Below are 19,421 nucleotides of genomic sequence, written 5' to 3' on the forward strand. Positions count from 1 at the left end.
CGCCCTTTCCTTCCCTGTGTCCAGTGGGCACCTGTGCTAATGGGACAGTCGTAGGCAGGTGGATATACATCAAATAGCTAAAAGGCAGGCATGTTTGTTGAATTGGATGATGGAGCTAATCCTGAACCTTTTCAGGGAGCCAGCATGGTGTAGTGGTTAAGAGTGGTGGTTTGGAGCGGTGGACTCTGATCTGGAGAACCGGGTTGGATTCACTGCTCCTCCACATGAGCGGCGGAGGCTAATCAGGTGAACTGGATTTGTTTCCCCCACTCCTCCACTTGAAGCCAGCTGGGTGACCTTGGGCTAGTCACAGCTCTCTCAGCCCCACCTACCTGACTAAGCCGGTTTGATTCTTCCTTAAGTGGTAGAGAAAGTCGGCATATAAAAACCAATTCTTCTTTTTCTTTCCCCCCAGTATGGTTGCTAACTGCCTGTCTTGACTGAAGGGTCCCCACCCCCAATTTAGAGCTGTTGCTGGAAAAGCCAGGGGGCTGGAGTATTTCGTTTGCCAGATAAAGCTGTACCCCTTAGGGAGACAGCGCTCCGAAATCGATCCCCAGATACATCCGATCCCACTGAACACACCCTTGTATGCTGTACAGATGCTAGAAGGTTTATGTTTAGGTGGGTCATCTTGGGGCCAGGCTTTGGGTTCTTCCCTGTCAGTCTATTCTACCTCCCTCTTCCTCTAGGGAGCTTATAGCGATGTATCTCGTTCTCCCCTCTTCACAACAACCCTGCGAGGTAGAGCAGACCGAGAGAGAGAGAGCGATGGGCCCAGTGTTGCCAAGCGAGCTTCATGGCTGAGTGGGGGATTTGAACCCTGGTCTCCTGCGTCATCACCACACTCTAACGACTACACCACATTAGCTCAGTTCTGTGTGTTTTGGGCACCACAATTTAAGAAAGATGTAGATAAGCTGGAACGTGTCCAGAGGAGGACAACAAAGATGGTGAGGGGCCTATCTGGAGACCAAGTCCTATGAGGAAAGGTTGAAGGAGCTGGGGATGTTAAGCCTGAAGAGAAGACTGAGAGGTGACATGATAGCCATCTCCAAGTACTTGAAGGGCTGTCATAGAGAGGAGGGTGCCGAGTTGTTTTCTGTTGCCCCAGAAGGTCGGACCAGAACCAATGGGTTGAAATTAAATCAAAAGAGTTTCCATCTAAACATTAGGAAGAACTTTCTAACAGAGTGGTTTCTCTGTGGAACAGGCTTCCTCGGGAGGTGCTGAGGAAGTTTTAAAGCAGAAGTTAGATGGCCATCTGTCAGCAGTGCTGATTCTATGACCATAGGCCGATCATGAGAGGGAGGGCATCTTGGCCATCTTCTGGGCGTGGATTAGGGGTCACTGGGGGAGGTAGTTGTGAATTTCCTGCATTGTGCAAGGGGTTGGACTAGATGACCCTGGGATCCCTTCCAACTCTGTGATTCTATGTTTGGCTTTGTCTGCTAAGCTGGGAAGGTGGGCTGCGAAGGAGCACCAGCTGTTATTTTGGGAAACCGTAGAAATAAATATTTGTTATGCATCCTAATTATTTATTTTGTGACCAGATTTCTCACCATTCTTCTTTAATCCTTCCTCTATTTTTCTCTAGGCCAAGATGAAGCTTCTGCTTCAGTGCTCTTGCGGCAATTTCTGACCCTACCTTCCCCCCCCCTCTCTCTTGCAGGTAAATGTTGAGGATACTGTCGAAATGTTACCCAAGTCCCGGCGAGCGCTCACCATCCAAGAAATCGCGGCCCTCGCGCGGTCCTCTTTGCACGGTAAGTGACGGGCAAACTGGCGGCCGCATCTCTGTTGACAGAAACTGTGCATTGGCCAAGTGTTTTGAAAAAGAGCCATGGAACCCCTTTTTTTGGGATATCCTAACAGGTGCTGCAATTTTAGGGCACCACAGGAATGCCAGGTGAGATCCCTGTTGCTCCTAAGTTCCCAGATGTAGTACCCCATCTGACCACCTGCAGTGATGGTGCTGTAGAGCCAGAGAGATTGATTTCTCTGCTCGCAAAGGCCATTTATGCAGGGTCAATTTTGATGCTCTCTCAAAGCTCTTTTTAAAAATGTGACTTTAAAAATGCCTATTCACAGTCCCGACGCAAAAGGAGAAATTCCACACACACCCCACTCGCCTGCTCCTTTGTTCCTGTTTGCATAGCCATTAGCATGTGCATAGCTAACCCACCGCATTTATTTTGCGCGGTTCCTTTAGGGGGATTCTTTGCGGCAAACACCAAAGGTTGCGTTAAAAGGGCTCTTTCGTAATGCGAAGCAGGTATGCGCCGGCTTCGCAGTCACTTCTGAAATGACGGTTCAGCATGAAATTTTCGGGGGGAAAATATGCGGGGCAGTTCATCCTGGAACGCGCTGCTAATTACCACGCAAAATGTGTGAAAGTGTTTGCTGTGGTGCAGGGAAGCATCTGTATGGGCTTTCGGGGTGTGTGTCTCCCGTCGATTTACCGAGGCTCACGTGGGAGAATTTTATAGCAGATTGTGCCCCTAAGTCACTGAACCACAAAACTGAGCAAAGGACAGATTTCAGAAGAGTAGGGAGCTGTGGAAATCCTTTCAAAAGATGCAGCATGAGGGGGGGGAAGCAATTGACGGGCAGGTGTTTAAGCACAGTGGCTCCTAAGTGACTGGAGCAGAAAAATATAGAGTAAATGTAAGCAATCGATACAATCGATCCCTTGCTGGGTGTACATATCTGACTGCGTGCACAGCTCCGCGTGCATGATAAGATTCCCGTAGGCCTTCCTCAGTGGCTGATGCTCAGCGGGTGTTCAGATGCTGTCAGGTGATGCAATGTATCGCATTGCTCCCAGTAGGGTTGCCAACTCTGGACTGGGAAATTCCTGGAGATTTTTAGGTAGTGCCTGGGGAGGGTGGAGTTTGAGGAGGGGGCTCAGCAGGGACGTGATGCTGTAGGGTCTGCCCTCTGCAGCTACCGTTGCCTCCAGGTAAACTGATCCCTGTAATCTGGAGACCAGTGGTAATTTTGGGAGATCTCCAGGCCCCACCTGGAGGCTGGCAACCCTAGCTCTCAGCCGTGGTAGATAAGGACCATGACTTGCAGAACGGACTCAGGTTAAGGGTATTTCTTCACACGACGCATAGTTAAATTGTGGAACTCCCTGCCCCAGGATGTGGTGATGGATGCCAACTTGGAAGGCTTGAAGAGGGGAGCGGACATGTTCATGGAGGAGAGGGCTATTCATGGCCACTAGTCAAAATGGATACTGGTCATGATGCATACCTATTCTCTCCAGGATCAGAGGAGCTTGCCTATTATACTAGGTGCTGTGGAACACAGGCAGGACAATGCTGCTGCAGTGGTCTTGTTTGTGGGCTTCCTGGAGGCACCTGGTTGGCAGCTATGTGAACAGACTGCTGGACTTGATGGGCCTTGGTCTGATCCAGCAGGGCTTTTCTTATGTTTTTATGCTCTTAAGAGACCCTCGTGCTGTGGGGTCTGGAATGGAGAAGGGTGTTGCAACTTCACGCAAAGCACAAAAGGGCTCCTTGCTATTGGCTGTGGTTGGTGGTTCTGCTGAGTTCCAAGTAGTCTGTAAGCAGCATAGGCTGAAGATCCGGGCCGGGCTGATCAGTCATAGAAGCCCAGACAGGATCCTATTGGCTCCTGATCCCCGCTAAGTGGGGGGAAGAAGAAGAAGACGAAGACAAAGAAGAAGAAGAAGAAGAAGAGTTGGTTTTTATATGCCGACTTTCTCTACCCTGCCCCTCCTCACAACAGACACCCTGTGAGGTAGGTGAGGCTGAGAGAGCTCTAACAGAGCTGTAACTTGCCCAAGGTCACCCAGCTGGTTTTATGTGTAGGCATGGGGAAACCAATCCAGTTCACCAGATTAGCCTCCGCCGCTCATGTGAAGGAGTGGGGAATCAAACCCAGTTCTCCAGATCGGACTCCACCGCTCCAAGCCACCGCTCTTAACCACTACACTACACTGGCTCTCTGGAAGCTGCAGTACTGACCATCTTTAGTAGTGGCACTGCAGAGCTAGGGGGGGTTGCGTTCCACTCCATCAGTCACACTAGCCAAGATAGCCCTTGGCCCATGACACAAGAAAGTGCCTTCCCCAACCTGGCTTCCTTTTTCTCAGCAGCTCCAGTCTGAGACAAGACTTTCATGAGTTAAGGGGTGGGCATCCTGGCTAGACTCCATTGCTCCTCTGAGGCTATTTCAGTAATAAACGTGGGTAGAAATCTTCTGTGAAAAGATGAGCAGCTTCGTTCCCTAAAAATAGGAAGAAGTCAACGAGATACAAAATTAAATCTGAACCCGAAGAAATGCATGCCCGCGTGGCTGGCAACATCTGCTGGGGGGAAATGCAAATTGGAACGGGCACGCGAGGGGGAGAGGTGGCGTCCTGCTCCGTTTCCCTCCCCACTTGCACTTGCAAAAAAAGGGGGAGGGTCTCTGCCTCCCTTGTCAATGACAAATTGACGCAGTGACAAGAAAAGCTGATGCAATCTTGGGGGTGTGTCAACAGAGGCATAGCATCCAAATCGCAGGATGTCATAGTCCCGCTGTACACTGCATTGGTCAGGCCGCACCTGGGGTACTGTGTGCAGTTCTGGAGGCCTCACTTCAAAAAGGATGTGGACAGAATGGAGTGGGTGCAGAGGAGAGCGACGAGGATGATCAGGAGCCTGGAGACCAAGCCCTACAAGGGAAAGCTAAGGGACTTGGGACTGTTTAGTCTGGAGAAGAGGAGGTTGAGGGGCGACAGGATTGCTCTCTTGAAGTATTTGAAGGGCTGTCACTTAGAGAGGGAGCCGTTCTTGTTGGCAGCAGAGGCCTCGCAATAATGGGTTTACATTGTGTGTGGAGAGGTACAGGCTGGATATTAGGAAAGTGTTTTTTACAGCAGGAGTTGTTCGACAGTCGAATATGCTGCCTAGGGAGGTGGTGAGCTCCCCGTCACTGGCAGTCTTTAAGAAGAGGCTGGAAAAACACTCGTCAGGGATGCTCTAGGCTGATCCTGCATTAAGCAGGGGGTTGGACTAGATGGCCTGGATGGACCCTACCAACTCTGTGATTCTATGATTCTAAATGTCAGTCAATCACGCATTTGACAAAGAGGGTTCTAGCTGATAAGGGCTGATAGCTCAGCATGTCGGTTTTTAAGGAGCCAGGGGGATTTTTTGTTGTTTGGGGCAGCAATTTGGCGGACGAGCAGCTGCCGTTCTGAAACTCATCAACTGCAATTCAGCTGATGGCCCTCGGCTGCCTGATTTCCCTGGCCTGCCAACTGATTTCTTTGGCTTTTTAACAGCACGGTGGGTCCTTGGCAATTTGAGAACAAATTGGTGGGCCGTTGGCATGGCGGTTCACATTTTATTAAAATGCTCTTTTAGTAAGATCATTTCATCCGTCTTCAAACCTTCCAGGAACCCCTTCTTTTTTGGGACTGATTCATCTGCCAAAAAGACCTGCAGGTTGGCCGTGAAATTGCAGCGCACTGCAGAGCATTTGGGGGCTTTTTCTCAAACCTTTTCTTCCTCTCCTAAAATACTAGAACTTGAGGGCATCCAATGAAGCTGATGGGCAGTAGATTCAGGACGGATAAAATGAAATGCTTTTTTTACATGAGGGATTAAAATGTGGCATTTGCTGTCCGAGGATGTTGTGAGGGCCACAGGTACAGACGGCTTTAAAAGGGGATTTGACAGATTCATGGAGGACAGGTCTACCAGTGGCTACTAGACATGGTGTCCTCAACCAGGTGACCTCAACCAGGCCCAGGGCGGTTACTAGCCATGGTGTCCTCAAACAGGTGTCCTCAGCCAGGCCCAGGGTGGTTACTAGCCATGGTATCCTCAAACAGGTGTCCTCAGCTAGGGCCAGGGTGGTTACTAGTGGTGTCCTCAAACAGGTGTCCTCAACCAGGGCCAGGGCAGTTACTAGTGGTGTCCTCAACCAGGTGTCCTCAACCAGGGCCAGGGTGGTTACTAGCCATGGTGTCTTCAACCAGGTGAACTCACAACCAGGGCCGGGGCAGTTACTAGCCATGGTGTCCTCAACCAGGTGTCCTCAACCAGGGCCTGGGCGGTTACTAGCCCTGGTCTTCAACCAGGTGTCCTCAACCAGGGCCAGGATGGTTACTAGCCATGGTGTCCTCAACCAGGTGTCCTCAACCAGGACCAGTGCTTTTTTAATGAGACTAGGGCCCTGTGGGTCTGTAAGACCAAAATGTTCCGCCAGGCCTATGGTCGAGGGCAGCTCCGGTGTCCATCATGGCTGGCTTCCCTCCCCCTTCTCCTTTTTTTACCATCTGATTTTATAGGGGACCCCGATTACTCCCTTAGGCTGGTTTTCGGTCCTGTATGTAGATAGTTTTGAGCGCCATTGTTCTCAGTTGTTTTAAACTGTTTTAAACTCTGAAATTAATTTTAATGAGGATTGAGTTTTCCTGTGTATTTGTTATGTATTGTTTTTTTTGTGTGTGTGTGTGTGTTAAGTGCTGTCAAGTCGCTTCCGACTCATGGAGACCCTATGAATGAAAGTCCTCCAAAATGTCCTATCTTTGACAGCCTTGCTCAGATCTTGCAAACTGAAGGCTGTGGCTTCCTTTATTGAGTCAGTCCATCTCTTGTTGGGTCTTCCTCTTTTCCTGCTGTCCTCAACTTTTCTTAGCATGACTGTCTTTTTTTTTTTTTACCTGATGTGAACCGCTCTGAGCCCGGCCTTGGCCGGAGATTAAGGGCGGTCTCTAAGCGTGAAGAACAGACTGCTGGACTTGATGGATCTTGGTGAGATCCAACCTTTCTTATGTTCTTAAGATGCTTAACAAATCCGTCGAATGCTTGTCAATAGGCAAGTTCTCACATTAATGATTTCCAGCGATAGTTCAGATTCTGGCTCGGAAACCTCAACGTGGGAAAGCTGCTATAATTGGTTATCGTAGATCACTGCCTCTCCGTGCTCTTGATAATTACCCAACAACGGGAGACATGCCAGGGAGGTGACAGGCCCACCATGACTCGTCTGTCACCTATTACATGATAGCCTGTCACTTGAACCGACTATGCGACGTCCCCAGGGGCAAATGCTTCCTGGGGATGCAAAGTCTGAAGAGTTGTGCGAAGTCAGATTTTCATGTTTGGGGATTTGTTCAATTAGTGTCAGGCAGAACGCTTTCAAGCGCTGGGCTCGGTTTTGCAATTTCAATGTTTTAAAAGAAATTCTGAAGTCTTAATTGGGACCCCCTGGGCAGAGCCCGAGAATCGCTTCTTTGGGTCCAGGGCAAACTTGCACCAAGTAGCCCACCCCAAACAAACGCAGGAGTCATGAAAGGAAAAAAAAATTATTTTATTTCAGAAATGGGGTAAAAGGGCTATGGCGGAATAAGTGTGCAGATTTCCACCCAGTCCTTAACACTGGTATCAATCAATCAATCAATCAATCAATCAGTTTAATACAGCCCAAGACAAGCAAATAACACTGGTATCAGGTAGGGTTGCCAACTCTGGGTTAGGAAAATCCTGCAGATTTGGGAATGGGACCTGGGGAGGGCAGAGTTTGGGGAGGGAAAAGTGCGGATATAATGTGGTGTGGATATAATGCCATAAAGTCCACTCTCCGCCAAAGCAGCCATTTTCTCCAGGGGAACTGAACATAAGAACATAGGAAAAGCCATGCTAGGTGCCTCAAGGAAGCCCACAAACAAGACGACTGCGGCAGCATCCTGCCTGTGTTCCAAAACACCTAATATAATAGGCATGCTCCTCTGATCCTGGAGATAATAGGCATGCATAATAGAATAATTGAATCATAGAGTTGGAAGGGACCACCAGGGCCATCAAATCCAACCCCCTGCACAATGTAGGAAATTCACAACTACCTCCCCCCTCCACACCCCCAGTGATCAGAAGATGGCCAAGATGCCCTCCCTCTCATCATCTGCCTAAGGTCACAGAATCAGCATTGCTGACAGATGGCCATCTAACCTCTTCTTAAAAACCTCCAGGGAAGGAGAGCTTACCACCTCCTGAGGAAGCCTGTTCCACTGAGGAACCGCTCTAACTGTTAGAAAATTCTTCCTAATGTCTAGACGGAAACTCTTTTGATTCTTGAGCAACAGAAAACAACTCGGCACCCTCCTCTATATGACAGCCCTTCGAGTACTTGAACATGGTTATCATATCCCCTCTCAGTCTTCTCCTCTTCAGGCTAAACATACCAGCTCCTTCAACCTTTCCTCATAGGACTTGGTCTCCAGACCCCTCACCATCTTTGTTGCCCTTCTTTGGACACGTTCCAGCTTGTCTACATCTTTCTTAAATTGTGGTTCCCAAAACTGACCAGTATCATGACCAGTATCCATTTTGACTAGTAGCCATGGTTGGCCCTCTCCACCATGAACATGTCCCCTCCTCTGTTAAAGCCTTCCAAGTTGGCAGCCATCACCACAACCTGGGGCAGGGAGTGCCACAATTTAACTATGCATTGTGTGAAGATCTATAGTTTCGAGATGGCAACCCTAAGATCCACTCCTCCACATGAAGTCAGCTGGGTGACCTTGGGCTAGTCACAGCTCTCTCAGAGCTCTCTCAGCCCCACCTACCTCACAGGGTGTCTGTTGTGGGAAGGGAAGGCGATTGTAAGCTGGTTTGATTCTTCCTTAAGTGGTAGAGAAAGTTGGAATATAAAAACCAACTCTTCTTCCCACTACAGACCCCCTAACTCTCCCCTGGTGCTATTCCTGGAGGGTCCTCTGACCCTGAGGAAGAGCATTTCAGAGGGCATTTGGGGCTGGGAACTGGGAGGCCTTGAAATCCGATTCTGCTGAGGGAAACGCCTCCCATCAGCAGAGATTCTCTGCGGCATCCAAGCCATGGTATGGAAGTGATTCTTGGTGGGAAACTAGAGACTGGCCCAGAATTGACCCGCCATGTGTAGCTGCCAGTTTAGGTCCACTTCATTCTTCTTCCCTGACCCAAAGAAAGTATCTCAGCCTGCCTAAGGCGCTTCAGCTCCCTGCTTCAGGTGTTCATTTGTGGAGATGGGAGTGGAGGTGATCTTCACCAGTGGCAGGTTGGGGGTGTCTCATTGATGGGGAATGCCTCGTCGTCAGTGCCCTAACTCTGCCCTGTCCAGTCAACACTCTAGCTGAAGCGTTCTGTACCAGCTGCAGTTTCCAGACAGTCTTCAGGGGCAGCCCCACGTAGAGCACATTGCAGTAATCTAATCTCGATGTTACCAGGGCATGCACCACAGTACTGGCTCTGATGGACCAAGGAACTGATTCAGTATAAGGTAGCTTCAGGTGATCATTTGTGGAGATGAAGTGGAGGTGATCCTCACCAGTGGCAGGTTGGGGGCATCTCATCGATGGGAAATGTCTCGTCAGTGGCCTAACTCTGCCCTGTTCTCTTCAGGTATTTCGCAGGTGGTGAAAGACCACGTTACCAAACCCACGGCGATGGCGCAGGGCAGGGTGGCGCACCTCATCGAGTGGAAGGGGTGGTGCAAGCCGATGGATTCGCCCGTGGCCCTGGAAAGCACGTTCAATTCCTATTCGGACCTCAGCGAAGGAGAGCAGGAGGCCAGGTTTGCTGCAGGTGAGAACCTGTGTGGGCGGGGAAGGCGGGCGGGGGTGGGAGGGGTGTCCTTTGGGAATATTCGGCGCGCTGCATTGGGGGGGAGGCTTGTGGGTTGGGAAACTCCTAGAGATTTGGAGGTGGGGTTTGGGGAGGGGAGGCGCTTCAGCTGGGTATAATGCCATTGAGCACACCCTCCAAAGGCAGCCATTTTCGCCAGGGGGACTGATCCCTGCAACCTGGAGCTCAGTTGTAAGGAGAACTACAGGCCCCACCTGGAGGTTGGCAACCCCACCCTGAATTTTTGACAGAGAGTTGTGTCTCTGATCTGGTGAACCGGGCTGGTTTCCCTACTCCTCCACATGAAGCCGTGTGACCTTGGGGCAGTCCCAGTTCTCTCCGAACTGTCTCAGCCCCACCTACCTCACAAGGTGTTTGTTGTGGGGAGAGGAAGGGAAGGTGATTGTAAGCCGGTTTGATTCTCCTTAAAAGGTAGAGAACAATGGGCATGTAAAAACCAACTCTTCTTCTTCTTCTGCCCACAGTCATACCTTGCCAACCTGTAGGTGGGACCTGGAGATCTCGGTGCATGGATTGGATTTTGTGGTTCCTTCACTACACATTGTAAATGGGAATGTTTACATTGCGACCTGTCCCTGTTACTGCATCTCCCTTTGGCCAACCTCCAGCCACGCCCAGATTTGCTTCCCGCGGGAAGATGGCAGGAGAGGGAGCTGCTGCCAGGGTACCTAGGGTTGCCAACTCTGGGTTGGGAAATTCCTGGAGATTTGGGGGTGCAGCTAAGGGAGGGCAGGGTTTGGGGAGGAGAGGGTTTGGGGAGGGACACTGCCGGGGAATTCCGACCCAGTGGGTGACAGGGCTCACCGGCGAGGAATGGACCAAACAGACACAGGGATTGTCTTTGAACTTATTGTGTACCGATACACAAGGATAGAGTCTATCCCAATGGAAGGTCAGACTAGAGTCTCATACAAAATAAACAAGAATGACTAGGTTTTTTAGTCAGATACAAACAGGTATGCAATTAACCAAAATTAACCAAAATATGCTGCTGATGATAGTTAGCAGCTGTTATTCCCTTTATCAGTGTCAACTTTGGGACTTTTTGGTATATTTACTCATGAACTTGGAAATCAGTGGTCTTTTATGTACGGCTGTTTCACTCTCTGTCACCCCTCTGACGACTTCAGGTCCTTGTGTTGATTATGCATACTGTTTCCGACCGTCAGAGGTCACCTCGCCAGTGTGGTGTAGTGGTTAACAGCGGTGGTTTGGAGCGGTGGAGTCCGATCTGGAGAACCGGGTTAGATTCCCCGCTCCCCCACATGAGTGGCGGATGCTAATCTGGTGAACCGGGTTGGTTTCCCCACTCCTACACATGAAGCCAGCTGGGTGACCTTGGGCAAGTCACATTCTCTCAGCCCCACCTACCTCACAGGGTGTCTGTTGTGGGGAGGGGAAGGCGATTGTAAGCCGGTTTGAGTCTGCCTTAAGTGGCAGAGAAAGTCGGCGTATAAAAACCAACTCTTCTTCTTCTTCCCCCTGCCTTTCCCCGCATTTTGCCCGCCTTTTCAAATTCGATATAAAAGAGGTCCCTCAAAAGTTCACGATAGTCGGAGACAATTTAATGGCTATAGTTTGGTTCACTCAGGCCTGCTTCTCAGGCCCCCTTTCTTATTCTCCCCCACAACGCCATGGAGTCCACCTTCCAAAGAAGCCATTTTCTCCAGGGGACTGAGTTCCCTTGTCTGCAGATCAGTTGTAAATCTGGGAGATCTCCAGGCACCACCTGGAGGTTGGCAAACCTAGGGCAAAAGGGCTGTTTGCTGCATCCGCTTTTAGGAGAATTTGATTCACCCCAAAGCTTTGGCCTTTCTCGGTTCACCTAGGAAGGTTTTGCTCGTCTCCTGTATAGCCAACTGGCTTTTTAAAGAAAGAGGCTGCTGGCCCACCAGGGTGGAACGTCTCGGGCTTCCGACCAGCCCCTTTTGCCGCTGCTGGCAGCCTCTAATAGAGGGAGCGGCTGGCTCTGTCCCCGTAGGAGCTCAGCTACCACAAAGCCAGCAGCTGAGTCACCAAATGACCCGGGAACCAGGGAAACGGAGCCCAGCCCGAGAGGGAATTGTCAACGTCCGCCTTTCTCCACCCCTTTCTGCCTATGATAGGAGACGTTGCCTCACTACCCAGCCTGAGTTTGCAGTGTGGCCACGACTGAGCGTAGGGTTGCCAACTCTGTGCTGGGAAATTACTGGGCATTAGGGGGTATGGAGCCTGGGGAGGATGGGGTTTTGGGGAGGGGAGAGACTTCATCAGGGCACAATGCCATCGAATCCACCCTCCAAAGTAGCCCTTTTTTTCTGAGGGAACTGATTTCTGTCGTCCGGAGATGAGTTGTAATTCCGGGAGATCTCCAGACCCCAGCTGGAGGTTGGCAACCCTAAGCAAGGCTGGCATGTGGGCTGTCTCCTGCCATGGCTATCACCCAAGCATAGGGTTGCCAACCTCCCGGTGGTAGCTGAAGATCTCCTGCTCTTACAACTGATCTCCTGCCGATAGAGATCAGTTCCCCTGGAGAAAATGGCCACTTTGGCCATTGGATTCTATGGCATTGAAGACCCTCCCCTCCCCAAACCTCACCCTCCTCAGGCTCCACCCCAAAACCTCCCGCTGATGGCGAAGAGGGGCCTGGCAACCCTACCTAAGCTCCAGCCCAGCCTTTGGGAGCTTGCTGTATACTGCCTGATAACCAGGAAGGACGGGTATGGGGTAGGCTGGGCAAACAGAGCCCTTCTGCTCAATGCTCCTGTCTTTAAGAGAGTTGATGGGTTGAGAGAAGGGAGTGAGCCAAATTAACTGCAGAGTATCCCTTAGAGTTCCCAGCCTCCAGGTGGTGGCTGGAGATCTCCCACTGTTACAACTTATCTCCAGGCGACAGAGATCAGTTCACCTGGAGAAAATGGCTGCTTTGGAAGGTGAACTCTACTGCATTTCCCCTACCCAGACCTCGCCCTCATCAGGCCCCACCCCCCAAATCTCCAGATTATTTCCCTACCTGGCACTGGCAACCCTAGGATCCCTCGAGATCAGGACCAGGCTAGCTTTTTTACTTTCTGAGGAAGTTCCAAGTATGAAGGGCCGGCTCAACCCCTTGGCAAGCCTAGGGCGCCAGATTTGGAGGGGCACAAAAAAGGTGAAAGAAGAAAAGGAGACGAGGAGGAGTTGGTTTTTATATGCCAACTTCCTCTACCATTTAAGGAAGAATCTGACCGGCTTACAATCACCTTCCCTTTCCCTCCCCACAAGAGACACCCTGTGAGGTAGGTGGGGCTGAGAGAGCTCGAAGAGAGCTGTGACTAGCCCAGGGGTCGGCAAACTCATTAGTCAAAAGAGCCAAATATCAACAGTACAACGATTGAGATTTCTTTTGAGAGCCAAATTTCTTAAACTTAAACTATATAGGTAGGTACACTGTTTATTAACTTAATAAACTTTAATTAAAGTTTTAAGTCTTAATTAAACTATAGGTACACTGAATAAAACTTGATATCATACTTAATAGTGATCTTATTTATTGATAAAAATTAAATTGTAAGTCCCTGCCATTTCCCCCTCCCCGTCCGGAGTCCTTGTCTGGAGGCCTGGTGTACCGCCATAAAAGCCTATTGGTAGACCTGGCCTCCGGCTGAGTCCCATTGGGAGGCCAGGTCTACCCATTGGCTTTCTTGGCAGTAGACCTAGCCTCCGGAGGCCCATAGAAGCCAATGGGTAGACCTGGCCTCTGAAGGGGGACTTTTTCCCCTCCTCAAAGTCCAGGTCTACCGCCAAGAAAGCCAGTGGGTAGACATGGCCTCCCAATGGGACTCAGCCGGAGGCAAGGTCTACCAAAGGAAGCCTGCCCCGCCCAACAGCTGATAGGCAGGCGGGGGGGGGGGAGGAACTGCCGAGCTGCCCGCCCAGCAATCGCGCGGCTAGAGGGGAGGGCAGGCTTTAGCCTCCCAACCATTGAGGGAAAGGGAAAGGGGGACCGGCCATTCTCCATGGCGGTGGGGGGGAGAGACAGCGCGCCCGCTCTCTCTCTCAGGCGCGCCGGCTCCGCAGCCCGGCTGCAGGCGCGAGCAGGCGCAAGAGCAGGGGCTCTGAACCAAGTTCGGAGAGCCGCACTCAACGGGCCAAAGAGCCGCATGCGGCTCTGGAGCCGCAGTTTTGAGACCCCTGGACTAGCCCAAGGTCACCCAGCTGGCTTCGTGTGGAGGAGTGGGGAAACCAACCTGGTTCACCAGATTACCATCTGCCACTCATGTGTAGGAGTGGGGAATCAACCCTGGTTCTCCAGATCAGAGTCCACCACTCCAAACCACCACTCTTAACCACTATACCACGCTGGCTCTCTACTGGCTTGAAGGGCAACTTGGCATGAACGGGCTTCTGCAGTCTCCATCTCTGTTGACACTGGTCTTTTGTAGATGCCACAATAAAGAAGAGAGGGTTTTTGAAGAGCTTATCTATTTTTAATTTTTACATTGTTCATTTGGAATGCCCGGGAAGCAAAAAAAATCCCCACAGATTCTTTCTACTTCAGCGATGCTGAAGTCATTGTTGGCTTCGGGTGCCGGAAAGCCCTGGGCCAGCCCTGCTGGTGGGCATTCAGGAAGAAGATAAGCCCAGGGGCGCTCAGCTCCAACGGCCAACAGTGCCACGGAGCCATTGGCAGAGTCAGAGCAGAGTGGGCCCAGCCAGGTTGGCAGCTACATGGCTCTGCTTGTCCCTGGCCCATGTCAAAATCCCACCCTTGTTAGAAATCTAACCCCCCACCCTGTGCTGTTTCTTGCCATTTTGGAGATTCCTCAGCCAGGTCACCCTCCCCTTAAATGATTGTAGTGAGTAAGAGCAGCAGACTCTAATCTGGAGAACCGGGTTGGATTCCCCCTGCTCCTCCACATGAAGCCTGCTGAATAACCTTGGGCTAGTCACAGTTCTCTCCAAGCTCTCTCAGCCTCACATACCACACTGGGTGTCTGTTGTGGGGAGGGGAAGGGAAGGCAATTGTAAGCTGGTTTGAGACTCCTTAAGGTAGAGAAAATCGGGGTATAAAAACCACCACTTCTTCATCTAAATGAAGTAAGTAAAAATGAAGGCTTTAAGAGGGGAGTGGACATGTTCATGGAGGAGAGGGCTATCCATGGCTACTAGTCAAAATGGATACTAGTCATGATGCATACCTATTCTCTCCAGGATCAGAGGAGCAGGCCTATTCTATTAGGTGGTGTGGAAGACAGGCAGGATAGATGCTGCTGCAGTCATCTTGCTTGTGGGGCTTCCTGGAGGCACCTGGCCGGCCACTGTGTGAACAGACTGCTGGACCTGATGGGCCTTGGTCTGACCCAGCATGGCCTTTCTTATGTTCTTAACACATAGCTACCTTCTACTGCAGGGGTGTCGAACTCATTTGTTAGGAGGGCCGGGTATGACATAAATGTCACTTGGTCGGGCCGGGCCGGGCCATGTGTATATGAATAAATAAATAAATAAAGAGAGGGAAGGAGGGAGGGAAGGAAGGAAAGAAGGAAAGAGAGGGAGGGAAAGAAGGGAGGGAGGGAGGGAGGGAAAGAAGGAAGAAAAAAAGAAGGAAAGAAAGAAGGAAGGAAAGAAAGAAGGAAAGAAAGAAAGAAGGGAGGGAGTGAGGGAAAGAAAGGAGGGAGTGAGGGAAAGAAGGAAGGAAAGAAAAAAGAAGGAAGGAAGGAAGGAAAGAAGGAAGGGAGGGAGGGAGAGAAGGAAGGAAGGAAAGAAGGGAGGAAGGAAAGAAGGAAGAAAAGAAGAGGGAGGGAGAGAAGGAAGGAAGGAAAGAAAGAAGGGATGGAAAGAAGGAAGAAAAGAAGAGGGAGGGAGAGAAGAAAGGAAGGAAAGAAGGGAGGGAGGGAAAGAAGGAAGGAAAGAAGGAAGGAAAGAAGGAAGGAAAGAAAGAAAGAAAGAAAGAAAGAAAGAAAGAAAGAAAGAAAGAAAGAAAGAAAGAAAGAATAGGAGATAGAGGGACAGGGGGGAAAGGGAGAAAAGAGAGAAAGAGTGATAGAGAGAAAGAAAGAGGGAGAGAAAGTGAGAAGAGAGAAAGAAAAAGAGAATGAAATAGAGGAAGAGAAAGACAAAAAGGGAGGGGGGGGGGAAGGATCTTGGCTGGGCTTGGGAAGCCCAGAAAGGGAAGGGGAAAGCTTCCCGGCTGGCGCACGGGGCTGCAGCGGGCGGCCAGCACAACCCGGGGAGGTACAGGGAGAGCTTCCGGCTGACGTGCGGGGCTGCAACGGCTCTGGGAAGCTCAGAAAAGGTCAGGGGAGGAAGAAAGGGGGACTAGCTGCCTCGGCTCCTCAGGCCAGACAAAAGCCCTCCGGGGGCCGGATCCTGCCCGCGGGCCACATATTTGACACCCCTGTTCTACTGAATCAGACCATTGGTCCATCAAAGTCAGTCATGTCTACTCCAGGATCTCAGGCAAAAGTCTTCCACATCACCTATTGCCTGGTCCTTTCAACTGGAGATGCCGGGGATTGAACCTGGGACCTTCAGCATGCCAAGCAGATGTTCTACCCTGGAGCCACAGCCCCTCAATGGCTGCTTTAAGACCCTATGAAACATTTCCAGTAGTTAAGTCCTGTCAAGCCAAGGTCATTCGTGCTGGGCCCAGGTCACCGTGGCCTGTGGCAAATGACAACCACTCAGATTGACGCCGTGACGTCAAGTTGTTACGAGTTTGCTGCCGGAGACACAGCAAAAGCCACCTGGTGTGTTCAAGGCGTGTGGGACTCCGGGGCCTGCTGTGATTCATTCTTTGAAGCGAGCCCTCCCTGGGCTTCCACACTGCCTTTGCCGTTCCTTCGCCGCCTTTTAGCTTGCAAATGAAGAGCATGGCATTGGGGCTGATTCATAGATTCCCCTCTTTAGCATGGAAAACAAGAATGTGAAGTTTCTCTCTCTCTCTCTCTCTCTCTCTCTCTCTCTCTCTCTCTCTCTCTCTCGCAGCTGGACACGTGGGGGAGGCAGAAGGAGAGAATGTTGTAAGCCACTTTGGGGAGAAAAGTGGGATATAAATGAAGGGATACCGACATATATAGCGAATACAGGCAGAGAGGACTGGAGAGGTTCACACGAGAAGTCTAAAAAGAGCCAGCGTGGTGTAGTGGTTAAGAGCGGTGGTTTGGAGCGGTGGACTCTGATCTGGAGAACTGGGTTTTGTTCCCCACCCCTCCACATGAGCGGTGGACCCTAATCTGGTGAACTGGATTTCTTTCCCTGTCCCCCCCCCCGCCCACCACTTCTTCTTCTCCATGCAGCTCTTCAAATGACAGGAGACTCCTTGTCATCTGTTGGTCACACCTCTGCCTTGAGTAGGGAATTGCTGGCTCGGCCGCTAGATTCTTTTCTCTCATTTGGCTCGGCTTCGAGGGGCAGGCAACTGTGGGCTAATTGCAGTGGTTGGGAGCGGGGAGTGACCGCCTCCCTCCGCAAACCCCCCCTGCCCGGGGGGGGGTGACGCACACAGGCAGCTGCAGCCCCAAATTAGCCACCACACAGCCTCTGGTTTAACCCAAGGCGCGGCTGCTTGCTGACAAGCCAAATGAAGAAAGACGGGGCTGGGTCCCGCCATGCGCTCCAGACATGACAGGGGTTTCAGTGGAGAAGCGCCAGGGCACTCTGGGTACGCTCAGAGGCATTCCGCTTTCTGGCAGCCAAGTGGCAGAACCCAGTGTGAAATGGGCACGCTGGGTTCTGAGGATCTGAAAGCGGCTCTCCAGTCCGAAGTAAGGTTGCAGCTTTTCGTTTCTGGCCCTGCTCCTGAACCTTCCAACAGCACATGAACACATGAAGCTGCTTTTTACTGAATCAGACCCTTGGTCCATCAGAGTCAGTATTGTCTACTCAGACTGGAAGCAGCTCTCCAGGGTCTCAGGCAGAGGTCTTTCACATCCCGTACTTGCCTAGTCCCTTTAACTGGAGATCCCGGGGATTGAACCTGGGACCTTCTGCATGCCAAGCAGATGCCCTACCACTGAGCCACAGCCCCTCCCCTTAAAACAAAAGAAACTGCCTTACACTGAACCAGACCCTTGGTCCATCAAGTCAGTATACTCAGACCCGCAGTGGCTCTTCAGGGTTTCTGCTGTGGGGAGGGGAAGGGATGGTGCTTGTAAGCCGGTTTGATTCTCCCTTAAGTGGTAGAGAAAGTCAGCATATAAAAACCATCTCGTCGTCTTCTTCTTCAATCTTCAAATGAATGAGGTGCTATTCTGGGAGACTTGGGGGATTTCCCTTCCCCCTTAATACTCAAATTTGTGGGGTGGTCTTGCAGTATACCTGACTAGCAGTAGGTTCAGGACACTCGGTTAGCCAAGAGACGGTGCGCTTGAAGTCATGTGCCGCCCCCATCTAAAGTCTGACAAACGGTGTGTGTGCCCTATCTAGGGTTGCCAGCTCAGGGTTGGGAAATACCTGGAGATTTGGGGGGTTGGGCCTGAGGAGGGCGGGTTTTGGAGAGGGGAGGGGCTTCAACGCCATAGAACCCAGTTGCCAAAGCGGCCATTTTACCCAGGGGAACTGATCTTGGTCGCCTGGAGATCAGTTGCAATAGCGGGAGATCTCCAGCCGCCACCTGAAGGTTGGCAGCCCTATCCCTCTCTCTGATTCCCTGTCTCCGCATCTACACTTTCTCTCTTCCTAGGAGGCAAAGAAACGTCTTCCTTTCCCCAAGCCTGTGATGCTATCCGGGGGGGTGGGGGGAACACACCCTTGTTTTCCAATAATATATGCAAATGAGGTAGCATCATGCTAATGTTCTTAATTTGCACATTTTCATCTTGCTAGTAGAATTTGGGCCGTGGAACTTTTTTTTTTTAGTTTCCTAGCTGTTGTTATATTTCAACTTGGCAGGAGACGGAGCAATTTTAAATTTGCATATATTTTGAACCAAGGAGTATGTGTAGTGGAACAGTGAATTGTGTGTGTTGGGGGGGGGGGGAGATTCTTGGTTGGAATCTGCAACCCGGCTCAATGAATAATAAACCAGCTTAACAATTTGTTTTCTTGGGGGTAGGACCGCCAGACTGCAACCTGGAAGTCCTCCTGGTCTCTTTAAATGCCACGCCATTGGTGTGTGTGGCTACAAATGAACGAATCAACAAACTCTTGTTTGGGATGCGATCCTGTGGCCCGTTCTTTTCCTTTGGTCCCGCCTCTCCGCCTATGACTGACAGCTGCCCTTCCTCCTTAGGGGTCGCCGAACAGTTTGCCATCGCCGAAGCCAAGCTGCGGGCCTGGTCTTCCGTGGACGGGGACGATTCGAACGACGAATCCTACGACGAGGACTTCGCCACCCCTACCGAGACCACCCAAACTCCTGGTAAGCAAGCGGACGTTGTGTGTCTTGTGGCGTCCAGCAGGGGGAGCCCCAGGAAGATCTTCCCCTTCCTCCACCGCAGGGTTCCATATTGCATATTCAACAGATGACCCAAGAATCTCCTTACATCTAGGGAAGGGAAGGAGCTTCCCCACCAAAGAAGCTGCCCCTCAAGTGCGTAGCCGCATGTTCCAAGACCCTCACAGGCAGAGTGATCTAAAAGACTGAGAGGTGATATGATAACCATCTTCAAGAACTTGAAAAGCTGAGAAAAACTGAGATATCTATTACCTAACATTTAAAGCCAGTGGCATGCTGACCGCTGACCTTTTCATTCAGGATCAAATCCTGGATATAAGCTAATATTCCCAGGACCAACCTAGCATTCAATATGGAGCAGGACTTCTTACGAACCTTGAAGGGCTGTCATAGAGAGGAGGGTGCTTAGTTGTTTT

The 19,421-nt window shown here is 50.9% G+C and overlaps 1 protein-coding gene across 1 annotated transcript in view; it reads left to right on the plus strand.

Annotated features, from left to right (window-relative positions):
* FAM131A (family with sequence similarity 131 member A) overlaps window positions 1–19,421 on the plus strand; it is a 77,344-nt gene that overhangs the window by 54,544 nt on the left and 3,379 nt on the right. Inside the window, exons 3-5 of the mRNA XM_056850137.1 lie at window positions 1,673–1,766; window positions 9,405–9,587; window positions 18,841–18,969. Coding sequence (XP_056706115.1) covers window positions 1,673–1,766; window positions 9,405–9,587; window positions 18,841–18,969 — 406 coding nt within the window. The remainder of the gene's footprint in view (window positions 1–1,672; window positions 1,767–9,404; window positions 9,588–18,840; window positions 18,970–19,421) is intronic.

The sequence above is a fragment of the Euleptes europaea genome, chromosome 5 (assembly GCF_029931775.1).
Source record: "Euleptes europaea isolate rEulEur1 chromosome 5, rEulEur1.hap1, whole genome shotgun sequence".
In the NCBI taxonomy this organism is placed as follows: Eukaryota; Metazoa; Chordata; class Lepidosauria; order Squamata; family Sphaerodactylidae; genus Euleptes; species Euleptes europaea.